Source organism: Chaetomium strumarium (assembly GCF_033439665.1).
Source record: "Chaetomium strumarium strain CBS 333.67 chromosome Unknown B0T15scaffold_4, whole genome shotgun sequence".
NCBI classification, from domain to species: Eukaryota; Fungi; Ascomycota; class Sordariomycetes; order Sordariales; family Chaetomiaceae; genus Chaetomium; species Chaetomium strumarium.
Window position 1 is genome coordinate 3,863,649 of NW_026944432.1, and position 11,472 is coordinate 3,875,120.

Consider the following 11,472-nt stretch of genomic DNA (forward strand, 5'->3'; position numbering starts at 1 on the left):
TTCTCGCCGACCTTGATAGCTAGAAGATACTGCACAGGTCATAACTAGGTCATAGCCGAGAAGGTCACAGTTTGGCACAACAACAGTGTTGTCCGTCCTCAACGACTTTGGCCTTCATAATGCCACGGCCCAGTCGCTCTGATCCACTAGGCAGCTACCAGAGGCAACGGGGTGTTACTGCAAAAAACGCGCAGCTTTGATGTCGCAGATCTTTAGGATTTGACCAATGGCATCTCTGTAACCTCCAGCAAAGTAGATTATGTATCTGCAATGGCACGCCTTTCAGCTAGATACCATCTCCCCTCCCGCGTTACATACATACCTATACTCAACCGCTCCGAGGTAGCATTACCCCGAGTATCTCAGCCGCTGGACGGCAGCTTGTGCACAGCATTCCATGGCAGAGTGTGCAGGCTCTAGTCGGAAAACTTTCGCCATGACATAACAACCAGTAACTACAGGTATTAAAGCAAACTCATGGTCACCGATGGGTAGGTCGCGGATCTTGCCCAGCCAGGTTGTTTTGCATCGCACTGCTAAACCTTGAGAATGGCAGCTCTTTTTCTCATAGTGCTGGTACTGCTCGGCATGCCTGTGCTTGTGGTCTTATACCGGATGTTCCGCGACAAACTGTCTGGAATTCCAGGGCCCAAGTTGGCGGCCGCGACGAACATCCACTAAGCCTTGCGATATATTATTGGGAGGTGGGAAGAGTCCGAATACCAAATCAAGCTGCACAAGAAATATGGTGAGTATTGGTCTCTTAGAGCATTCCCCCCTTGGGGTGCAACATCTCACATCGCTGTGCAGGCCCCATTGTTCGTTACGGTCCCAACACGGTCATCGTGAACCTCCCGCATGAACTGCCAACCGTCTATCACCGCCGAGCCGACAAGTCTGACTGGTACAGTGTGAGGTTTGGATTTCCATCAGTCCTGACTACACTGCACCACGCAGATCATATTCTTGCCAGGAGGCGCATTGCGCAAGCTGCTTGTCCAATGCCCTTGGCCCCTATGGTGTGAACGACATTCAAGTAGCTGAGACGCAAGTAGTACTCAATGACGGCAATCAAACCGTTCGAGGAGAACATCGACGAGCGGATCAAGGAATGGCAGACAGAACTCGAGTCCAGGTTTTGCGCGGCAGACGGCACCCAGGCCCTCAAATTCCACGAAGCCATCAACTTCCTTGCGTACAATATCGGTTGGTAGTACATGACAGTCATACAAAGCACAGTACTCCGTCTAACCACACTGGCAGTGACAGAAATTGCTTTCGGCGAGCCCCTGGGCTTCGTCAGAAAATGGTCGGACCACCATGGGCTTATCAACTCCTACGAAGGGAGCATCTCCAGAGCGCTAGGGCGACTGCCATTTCCAGAGGATGCTGCTGTAAGGGAGGCTCTAAGCAGGAATTGAGAGTGCATGGCAAGCAGTCTACCTCCCGCACTTTCTGACCTTGGTCGCATTTATTTTGAAATTATATCTCGTTACGGCTCGTGATCCATTATCATATTGCTATCTGTACCCCGCTGAGCCCTCTGGAAGCTCATATGCCGGACGAATGCCCTCTCCCCAAGGCAGCTCCGCCGGCGGCGCCCACGCTTCTGCAACTGCATACTCAGATGGCTTGCTATAATACGCATCGTGGGGTTCGGCCACTGTTCCCTTATTCTTGGGCGGCGCTTGCTCCATCCCCCCCCTTCTCCAGCACCACACCAAGATGGCCGAGACGATGAGCGCGGCCGCCCCAATCCCAATGCCGACCCCCAACCCGATCTTGGCTGCATCACTCAGGCCACCCCCAGCTGAGTCCTCCCCGCCCGTCTGAGTCCCTTCCTTCCCACCCGCTGTAGTGCCTGTCGTTGTTCCTACCGTCACCGTTACTGTTCCGCATTCCGTCCCAAGTCAGCGGACGGACGTGCTAGAGATCTTGTGGGAGCAATGCCTACCTGTGGTCGTGGAGCCAGTTTCACTCGGCGAACTGGAACTGGAGCTCGAACCTGAACTTGTACTCATCGTTGTCACGACCGCCGGTGGTGTCTGCACAGCCAGGGCATTCCCTACACTCGCCGCGGGCAACGAAAAAACGGCCGTCTGCGTCCGACAGCAACGCGTGCTCTCGCCTGCCGACTCGCAGCAGTACGCCCCGGGCTTGGCGTATCCCTGGCCAACACACTCCCACACCTGCACTCCGTCTGTGCCAAAGTCGTATGCGGACGAATTGGTGGCTGTGTCCTGGTCTGGAAAACCCACTTGTCAGCCCTAGTACCAGCCGACCTAGCGGTAACCACCAAAGCTCTTCGCTGCCTGAACTTCCTCCCCGTGACCTAGTCGCGAAGCAAAACACTGAACTGGAAATCTTGGATGCAATTCAAGCAGAGAACGTACTAATTCGACACCGCTGCGGACAGACGGCGCTCCGCCAGCTCTTATCCGTGCATGTCCCCCGTGCGTAGCTGATCCCCTGGTTGGGACCCGTCTCAGGGTTGGCGCACAGCCCCGAAGAGAGACAGGCGGCGCGTGACGGGCAGCACATGCTCACCTCGGCGGACGGGTCGCATGGCACATCGCTGCTGCTTTCCCTACCGTTGGGAAAGTAGCACTGAGATGCGCCGCGAGCGGTCGTTGTGAGGGTGGTGAGGAGGACGGCGACCGCAGTGGTGACAAAGTGGATGCTTAGTATTGGTATCATTGTACTTTATAGTGATCCCCGTTGGCTGCTGTGGCTTGGCTGGCTGGGTTGGATATTAGTCGCTATGCAAAGTGTGATCCGTCAGTATGCCGGGGAAAGGTTGAACAGCCTCTCTGGGGGAATGCCGGAGGGGAATGGGAATCGTTGAAAAGGGAACAGTGTGCAAGTTGTCTCAACAAACCCGAATTATACGCAGTGAGCCTGCGACGCTGAAGGGGCCAGTGACCTGGAACCAACACGCCATACATCAACCTATGATCTACCATCACCCAATCCCCTGCGAAGCTAAGCGCCCGCCAAGCGCCGGGTGCAGATCGCATTAATGATCACAGTGATCTAGCCCCGCTGAGTCCCTTACACACGATGCATTACCAAACACTCTCACATCCATGCTTCTGATTCTCTCCAATCTGAGATGTCTTGCACATTGTGACTGCGCTATTGATAATATTACATTGAACACCTCTACTGATCTGCTTGTATCATATGAGTAGTAGTAACTACCTCCCTGAGGTCCGTATACGCAACCGGAAAGAAAAATAATATGCCTCGTATTGTATATACAACTAGACTGTCCCAGCGTGTCATATTCTAAGAGTACTACTTCTACGGGGGTGCAACAAGAGATGTTGTCGTGCTCTCGGTAGCGACTCCAGCGAAGCAAAAGGGAGAAGAACTCTGAGGATTGTGATTGACAAGTGGAGAGGAAAAAGCATTTGGGTACAAACGCTGAGCTGGTTAAGGGGTAGTGTGTTCATTTGCAGCTGAGATGCAATGATAACAACCCGGATGCGATACTACCACAGCAGCGTGGCCGGTATATTCATTTTGATAGCCGATGATGATGCAGATACCGGGTATTGTGACACCTCAAAGCTTCGGATATTGTGTCAAAACAGAAGGCTTTCTCAGCTCGAGACGCCATGCACTTGCTGCCCAACTACTACCGACCCAATGAGATTCGGAACGAATTTTGGGGGTTTGGGACGAGACATCATAAAAAGGTCCCCGGCCCGCACCCCGGCAAGCGAGGGCAGTCAGACACCAAGAGAACAAAGAGTGAAGGGACCGAACAGACTGCGACACCCTCTTCGCACAAGAACTTTTGAAGAGCGCCACGTGTTGGTTTGGAACAGAATAATGGCTATCTATGCAGGACTTGAGCTTCAAAATTGCGGCTTCGAGTGAAGTTTAGCAAATGCAAACCCCGACATTGCAGGAATTGGCGTAAGTCGAGGGCTACTTACCTGATGGCCCGGCTTGAACCAGTACTAGTAGATGTTGTCACTGACATGTTGTCATGAGGTAGATCATCCTTTCGTTCCTCGTAACAAGCTGGAGTGGGGGAGGGGCCCTCGGCTCTCTCCTAGGTGAATCCGCGGCGCAGTCGGCGTTGCTGTGATGCAGCTAGTCGAATCGATATACGCAACTCCCCTGACCCGAATCTGATCATGTCATCATTACAGTTCATGCCTTTTCGGCGTCAAGCCTTTACATTTACACTCAGGGTTCTATTTGAGATATCAATCTGCTTTGCCACTGCCCGTCACCGTGCGAGCGTAGAAACTGAACTCACTAGAACGTTGTAGTAGAAAGTGAAGTCTGAGGAATGTGCAAGGGTCGGCATTGGAACCTCGAGGATGAATGCGAACACGAAGAGTAATTTGTTACTTACGATGAAGTCTGTACAAACGTGGACATGAGCGGGCGCGGTGTTAGGCTGACCGACGATTACGACGGAACTTCGTGGGCTCAGCTCAGCTGTCTCAGTCATCATCACATGCGCCTGCTTCCCACATTGACAAGAGAAAGGAGGAGGGTTGCAAGCCGAACGAAGAGGGGTTAATGCATCTGGGTGTATTAATAAAGGGAGTAGCTTTAATTACGTGGTGTTGGGCTGACCGGCGAGGATAGTCTTGCGAAGACTAAAAGCGCCAAGGTACACACTAGATCTGGTTTGCGAGGCTAGATGACATTACGAGCATCGGACAACTCGATGGACCCGAGAGGGGGCGAGAGATTGTGTAAGATCCGGTAGCGGGAGCAGCCGTCTGCCGATCCCTCCGGTAAGATACTGAGCTACACCGGAGTTCGTGCATGTGTATGTATTTGTATTGTACATTCCATTACTCGTAGTGAGCTGTGAACCATCAAAATCAAAGTCTAGTAAAGGATGAATAATATGCTTAGTTTCGCCGGTAACCGGTGTGTGGTGTATGGAAAGCTTCCGGCGACTGACCACTGCTTCAAAAGGTGAGACCCCCGAGTCCTCCTGACTCTATGCTCGAGAGTTGAGGTAGAGTCGAGAGAACTGAGAACATGAGCCTCCGAGGATCGAATAGACCATCGAGCTACCTCCTACTACGCGGTCGACATGTATTCTTTTACTCTTTGAGGTGTTTTAAAAGATATAGCCCTTATGAGAGAGCTATCTTAACTTTTCCCTGTCTCTTTGCGAGTTTGTACGACCGACAATGGCGTCGGGTCTCTGACCGAAATAGGAAGTAGGTCGCGACTTCCCCGCAAAGACCATCTGCACCCCACACAGCGGCAAACTCGGGGCGGTGGAGCTGGCTCCCCACGTTTTCTTCGACAGGGCCAAACTCTACCTCGACTCACCAACAAAGTTCCTCCCGCTTCCATCGGATTTTGTGCAAATTGGCCGCCATGTTACAGCAGCGCACATCAATACGGATACGGCAGGCATCACTGCATAGAAATATGTGCGTCACTTCGGCAATCGCGCCCTTCTGACGTAAGACTGCATGCGACTGAAGCGTGACTCTCCAACGCGCCTGCTCATAACTGAATTTTCCCTACGCAAGCTCTATCTCTTAAGGGAATTAAAGCACCCCCGTTCTGCCTGTGTAGCGGTTGTAGCGGCTGTAGCCAACCGGTGATGATCATCCAGTCACCGCTCCGTGATGCTGCGGGGCAGCCGTCGACTGCGGCCGTTGACCGCCGACGACCCTGCCAATCAGGGCAACAAACCACACTAATGCACGCGTGCTCTGCCGCCGACGGTTTTGCCGAGGCCCTGTCTAGCGCCAGGCACAAAACCGCCTTCTCACATGCTCCCTTTGTACGATGAGAACGGCACAGTTGGCACAGTCACAGTTTGTTTCTGAACGAACCACATTCAGCTGGGCGGGGTATACTTACAGTCCATGTATGGATGTACGACGTGACACGGGCAGTGCGACATAGGCTCAGCCTGTCACTGGCCGTCGAGAGCACCCGCGCCGCCGATCCGAGGATACCGGAGGCAGGGAGCGATCATGGATCCCACGCGCCCTCTTCCCCACGGGGTAAATCTGACTTGGAATCTTGGAATGGAGCCCGCCAAGGACATGCCCAGCTGGATGGCACCGCGAGACTTGAAGACACCGCACCGGCGCTTCGCTCGGTCCTCGGACGCTTGCCGATCCTGTCCATAGCTCCATGGCGCCGTGTGGTCAGCTGGACCGACGCGGAGCCCGCGTGCCGTGGTCCAGCCGCCCCAGTCCGCATCCCACCAACACTGAGACGTGTTTGGTGGTGTAGTGTATACAGGTAACCATCCTCCGAGAACGTCCCGCCCACAGTGAGGGGAAAGCATCGGAGCTAAAAAGCTCATGCGAACCATCATGAGTTGCCGAAATGCTATATTAGGCCTCTCCTCCGCCCCTTCCTCGATGGCAGCTTCGAGAGTCAGGTAGGGAACGTCGACCCGTCGTTCCTTCTCCCCATTCTGCTTCGGTTCGACGCAGACCCTCACAGACAGCCATGAAGGGGATCACTGCCCTCTTCACCGCCGCACTTCTCGGCCGGGCGGCCGCAGCACCTCCAGAGCCGCCGACGAACGTGATGGAGAAGCGGGCTGCCCCGACCGTCACTATCTCGTCGGGCACCATCGTCGGAGCCAGCCGGGTGGGCACCGAAGCCTTCAATGGCATCCCCTTTGCCCAGCCGCCCGTCGGACCGCTGAGGCTCAAACCTCCGGTCAAGCTCAACTCCTCTCTCGGCGTGTTCGACGCCTCAGGAATCGCACCGGCGTGCCCGCAGTTCGTGGCCGATTCAGACTCGAATAACTTCCTGGACCAGGTTATAGACACTGTCGTCAACCTTCCCTTCTTCCAAAAGGCCCTCAAGGTCAGCGAGGACTGCCTGACTATCAGCGTCATCCGCCCCACGGGCACCAAGGCAGGGGACAAGCTCCCCGTGCTGTTCTGGATCTTCGGCGGTGGCTTCGAGGTGAGTGCTGTGGCCGTTCTTATTTGATATCCCGCTGTTGACATGGCCCTGTGTAGCTTGGCTGGAGCTCCATGTACGATGGTGGCCCGCTCGTGACCAATGCCGTCAAGATGGGCAAGCCGTACATTTTCGTCGCGGTCAGCTACCGAGTGGGCGGATTCGGATTCATGCCCGGAAAGGAGATCCTGGCCGACGGTGCTGCCAACGCCGGCCTCCTCGACCAGCGCATGGGTCTCGAGTGGGTGGCTGACAACATTGCCGCATTCGGCGGCGACCCGGACAAGGTGACCATCTGGGGTGAGTCTGCCGGTGCCATTTCGGTCTTTGACCAGATGGCGCTCTACGACGGCGACAACACGTACAGGGGCAAGCCCCTGTTCCGCGGAGCCATCATGAACTCGGGGAGCCTTGTCCCGGCGGACCCTGTCGACTGTCCCAAGGGGCAGATAGTCTACGACGCCGTTGTCGCGAAGGCCGGCTGTGCAGCGTCCAAGGACACGCTCGCCTGCCTCCGCGCGCTCCCCTACGACAAGTTCCTCGCCGCCGCAACCTCGGTGCCCGGTATTCTGTCCTATAGCTCGGTTGCCCTCTCGTACATGCCCCGACCAGACGGCAAGGTGCTCACCCAGAGCCCTGATCTCCTGGTCAAGGCGGGCAAGTACGCGGCGGTCCCGATGATCATCGGAGATCAGGAGGACGAAGGCACGCTCTTCGCGCTGTTCCAACCCAACGTCACCACCAGCGCCGATATCGTCGACTACCTCGGCACCCTCTTCTTCACGAGTGCCAGCAAGACGCAGCTCGAAGGGCTCGTCGACACCTATTCGCCCTGGGTCTGGGACGGCTCGCCCTTCGGCACAGGCATTCTTAACGAGATATACCCGGGCTTCAAGCGGCTGGCCGCGATACTGGGTGACCTTGTCTTCACCCTCACCCGGCGCGTGTTCCTCGACGCGGCGGTCGTCGCCAACCCCAGCGTCCCTGCGTGGTCCTACCTCGCCAGCTACAACTTCGGCACGCCCATCATGGGCACCTTCCACGGCAGCGACATCCTCCAGGTGTTCTACGGCATCCTGCCCAACTATGCGTCCAAGTCCATCCAGAGCTACTATGCCAACTTTATCTACAACCTCGATCCCAATAATGCGGCCGGCGGCACCAGCAGCAAGAGCAAGGTCGCTGAGAACTGGCCAAAATGGACGAGCGCGCAGCGCAGGCTGGTCCAGTTCTTTGCGGATAGCACGGGGTATCTGACGGATGACTTCCGGGACGAGTCAGCGAAGTATATTGCTGAGCATGCAGGTAATTTTTATGTCTGAGGGGAACAGTGAAGGGTTAATGTATATACATAGGGGTTGGATCTGTACATACCTTACGTAGGACCTTGCCTAGGGCAGATGATGACTGATGAGGGCTTGTGATGACTCGGAGTTATGAATGGACGCCTTAGGGTGTGATGATACCATGATGGGGTATGAAGGATTATGCAGTTTTTATGGTGTTACCTTAGTGATTGTTTGATATTTTCACTCTGGGTGCCTGTCTTAATACCTGTGAACTGTCACGAAACGTTCTCTATGGGTCGCGAATAGTAGTAGTATGTAGCGTTATTACCATCTCATCGCAACAGAGACTTTCGGCGATCAATACACTAGTAGCAGAACAGGAACGCGAACCGACAGAGACCCGACTAGCTTCAACGAGTAGTACTCTATCGTGAGTCCCCAACAGCGCTTCCCGAGGCAGTCACATTCCCCCTTGGCCTCTCACGAATTTCCCGTTTTGTGTTCGCTGGCACACTGTTGGCATTATGGTTCTGAATCCGATCCATTTCCATCGGATGCTGCTTCTGCTGCTGCTCCTGGGCCCGTTCTTACCCCTTCCTGAGGCCCGCTACCGAGGGGTGCGAAGGCAGGTCTGTAGCTTCCGATACTTTCTTGTAACTCGATGCTTTCTCCTTTTCTTCTGTCATGGACTCGGACAACAGTATGGACTCGATATCAGAGCCTCTGTCGGAGATCCAACGATGGGGTTTCTCCATATGCTTCTTCCGGTTAGATTCCCGCGTCGACCAATAAGGACAAGGTTCGAACAAGCACCGAAAGGCTCGAGGTGGTTGTGGGCCAAGATACCACGCTGCACTGCCAGTCTCCACGTGTGGCTCGGCCTGGGATGCCATCTCTGCTTTGGGTGTCGGCGACGGTTTGTTGGTGCGGCTACTGCTAGTAGTAGTAGCCTCCTCATCGGATAGGTCCTCCCGATATCGGTTGAGAAACCATCGAGAGGACATAATCGGCTCGTCCTCGCTATCGACCGCCTCGACATCAAGCCCCTCGGGTTCCGCGTTTGCCGGCAGAATCATCAACGTGACCTCCTCGAGGTGCTGAGCAAAATGAGACACCTTGGCACTGTGACGTACACAAAGGCGCTGTTGACATAGTGGACATGTTAGCTCGTGTCCGGCTTTGCCGAAGCCACGTTCTTGCTCGAGGTGATTCATCCACGCCATCTTGTGCGGGAACGGAGCCCTGCTGTCACTGCAGCTGACGACCACGCAGACGTAGGGCTGCAGGTCGGAGAAAACATGGGCCATGCAGGGGCACATGGTGGTTAGCAGAAAGATCAACATGGAAAGCGTTGTCGGCGAAATACATAATAGTGATATATTATATAGGGATCCATACTTCCAAGCCTTTGACATGTAGCGATACGTCGCCGGCAACTCGAATTGACATGTGCAACCACACACTGAACACTCAAACGGTTTGCCTTGTCGTCCTGCGGCGGGGATTGGCGGAATCTTGATCGAGATGCCGTTTGTACCATGGTACGAGAACATGGTTTCGGCGTAGTTGGCCGTGGAAAGTGAGTTCCCTAGACCCGAGTCGTGGAACGCCGACTCTATAACCGTCTCCGGAGGCACTGATGCGGAGTCAGCTTCCAGGACTGGTTTCTGTGAGCTACTAGTACTAGTAGTAGCGTCCTGCGTGTTCTTCTCCTTCGCAGTATACAGTCTCTGGGCCCTTTCCCAGTTCGCCTGGCCGAGAATCTGGGCAAAGGCGGGATCGGCGTCTGGGTAACGATGGCGTATTCGAGATGTCAGGAACTCGACGGGATTCCAGCCTGTCTGCTGGGGCGGAGCGGCAGCTTCCTCTCTGTCGGACCAGTGACTTTTGTCTAGGAAGGGCTCCCTGAATCTCGGTCCTAGCGCCACAAGACACTGGATGTCTGTTTTCAGGCCCTCGATCATCTGGATAATGTCTTGAGAGGACGTAGAGCCCGTCCCGAACGACTCGCTGTCGTCGCTATCGTCGCTATCCGACTCTGCGTGGTCATTGTCACGAATGGCATGCGTCGCGTCCTTAACGAGGTCTTTCGTCAGGGCTGCTTGCTTTCTTAATTTGGCTCGACAGGTATTATCAAGCGAGATTATATACGACATCTCAGGAGGAAGTCCTAGGGAGGCAAGCTTGAGTCGGATAGTCCCATGGACAGTGTAACGATGGCAGCGCCAGACTCAGCACTAGTATTTGCTAGAGTAGAGCAAATGCTGGCCAGCAGGCGAACCGTCAAGCGCCGGAGTCTCCTGGAGTCGACAAGAGCGACATCTAGGCCACCAGATGCCAAGCCATACCCGTCACACCACAGTTTGAGGCAGCTGTACTCGCGTTCCAGTGCGCGAATCACTGGGCCGTGGGCGCCGGGCCGCACGGGCGGCACGGCCGCTAGAAGTTGACTGAACAACTTCAAGGCAGCGGCGCTGAGACGCGCAAGCCAATGTTACTCCTCGTGCAGGAAAGACGAAGATTCTGGGTCACCGTCATGGGATAGCGCATATCGCCACTCGTCGACCATTGCTGCTGGCACAGCTTCGGGTGGGCTTGGACTACGAGTGAACGGCGGGTAGCCGGAGCATATCTTCTTGGAACGCAAACAGTTTGCGCACGCAGGCCGCTGCTCGTCACATTTGATTCTCGTCTGCTTAATAGTACTATAGTAGTAGTATCTCGACGTCAGCGCAGCCACACATAATTCGAGGTGTACCCTTCAAGAGTACACTCGGATGGGGTGAAGAGCATCCTTACTTGCAGTTGCTCCACCCGGATTTGGCCTTTGGCTTGGCTGCCCTCTGCCGATCTTTTCGCGGAGCATCGCCGGCAGCATCTGAGCTACGCTCCATGATGCTATGTTAGATGTGTTGTGGTTGAAGCAACGGTCCAGCTCCGAGTACGAGTGAGGTTTGTTTCCGATGGATGCTCACAGCTCAACGGCGCCAACTTAAGGAGGATGCGGGGTGAAGATGCCTACCTGCAACGTTTGGCTTGGGAGTTGGGACTCAGCCCAACCTCCTCACTCGTGCAGGCATGAGGCGGTGCAGAGGCTATGCAGCAGGGCCGTCGCAGAAGGGCTGGTAGCACAAGAGCGCCACTAAGAAGAAAGGTGAGCCAAGGAAGAATTTGGGCTAGCACTATCAGAGCCGGGCTCTCTCGCTCCCTGGTTTCTGCCATCCTTTAGTATTCACGTCTGCTCCAGATCGGACGC

The 11,472-nt window shown here is 55.0% G+C and overlaps 5 protein-coding genes across 5 annotated transcripts; 2 read left to right on the top strand and 3 right to left on the bottom strand.

Annotated features, from left to right (window-relative positions):
- Positions 1-549: 549 nt before the first annotated feature.
- Positions 550-1,457, top strand: B0T15DRAFT_557099 (uncharacterized protein; the record flags this gene model as incomplete). The annotated part of the gene is made up of 5 exons (XM_062870436.1): positions 550-632; positions 705-748; positions 811-911; positions 1,056-1,206; positions 1,264-1,457. The coding sequence occupies 5 exons, from the start codon at positions 550-552 to the stop codon at positions 1,419-1,421; spliced, it is 537 nt and encodes a 178-aa protein (XP_062722011.1). The 3' UTR covers positions 1,422-1,457.
- A 27-nt stretch (positions 1,458-1,484) lies between these two features.
- On the bottom strand, positions 1,485-2,841 carry B0T15DRAFT_534742 (uncharacterized protein). Its single transcript, XM_062869455.1, has 3 exons — positions 2,394-2,841; positions 1,955-2,245; positions 1,485-1,888 (listed from the first exon to the last, which is right to left on the bottom strand). Exons 1-3 carry the CDS (start codon positions 2,695-2,697, stop codon positions 1,521-1,523), a joined length of 963 nt encoding a protein of 320 aa, XP_062722012.1. The 5' UTR covers positions 2,698-2,841; the 3' UTR covers positions 1,485-1,520.
- Positions 2,842-6,338: 3,497 nt separating this feature from the next.
- On the top strand, positions 6,339-8,536 carry B0T15DRAFT_222313 (Alpha/Beta hydrolase protein). The gene is made up of 2 exons (XM_062862826.1): positions 6,339-6,930; positions 6,987-8,536. Exons 1-2 carry the CDS (start codon positions 6,463-6,465, stop codon positions 8,247-8,249), a joined length of 1,731 nt encoding a protein of 576 aa, XP_062722013.1. The 5' UTR covers positions 6,339-6,462; the 3' UTR covers positions 8,250-8,536.
- A 267-nt stretch (positions 8,537-8,803) lies between these two features.
- B0T15DRAFT_503202 (uncharacterized protein) lies at positions 8,804-10,693 on the bottom strand (the record flags this gene model as incomplete). The annotated part of the gene is made up of 2 exons (XM_062867463.1): positions 9,693-10,693; positions 8,804-9,338 (listed from the first exon to the last, which is right to left on the bottom strand). The coding sequence occupies exons 1-2, from the start codon at positions 10,370-10,372 to the stop codon at positions 8,804-8,806; spliced, it is 1,215 nt and encodes a 404-aa protein (XP_062722014.1). The 5' UTR covers positions 10,373-10,693.
- On the bottom strand, positions 10,684-11,293 carry B0T15DRAFT_534749 (uncharacterized protein). The gene is made up of 2 exons (XM_062869456.1): positions 11,016-11,293; positions 10,684-10,921 (listed from the first exon to the last, which is right to left on the bottom strand). The coding sequence occupies exons 1-2, from the start codon at positions 11,108-11,110 to the stop codon at positions 10,711-10,713; spliced, it is 306 nt and encodes a 101-aa protein (XP_062722015.1). The 5' UTR covers positions 11,111-11,293; the 3' UTR covers positions 10,684-10,710.
- Between the last annotated feature and the right edge of the window lie 179 nt (positions 11,294-11,472).

Coding starts and splice junctions, on each gene's coding strand:
- B0T15DRAFT_222313 (XM_062862826.1), top strand. CDS start 6,463: ATGAAGGGGATCACTGCCCTCTTCACCGCCGCACTTCTCGGCCGGGCG. Junction 6,931..6,986: donor TCTTCGGCGGTGGCTTCGAG/GTGAGTGCTGTG, acceptor GGCCCTGTGTAG/CTTGGCTGGAGCTCCATGTA.
- B0T15DRAFT_534749 (XM_062869456.1), bottom strand. CDS start 11,110: ATGGAGCGTAGCTCAGATGCTGCCGGCGATGCTCCGCGAAAAGATCGG. Junction 10,922..11,015: donor TCCGGGTGGAGCAACTGCAA/GTAAGGATGCTC, acceptor CTACTACTATAG/TACTATTAAGCAGACGAGAA.
- B0T15DRAFT_534742 (XM_062869455.1), bottom strand. CDS start 2,697: ATGATACCAATACTAAGCATCCACTTTGTCACCACTGCGGTCGCCGTC. Junction 2,246..2,393: donor TCCGCAGCGGTGTCGAATTA/GTACGTTCTCTG, acceptor TGGGTTTTCCAG/ACCAGGACACAGCCACCAAT. Junction 1,889..1,954: donor AACTGGCTCCACGACCACAG/GTAGGCATTGCT, acceptor AATGCGGAACAG/TAACGGTGACGGTAGGAACA.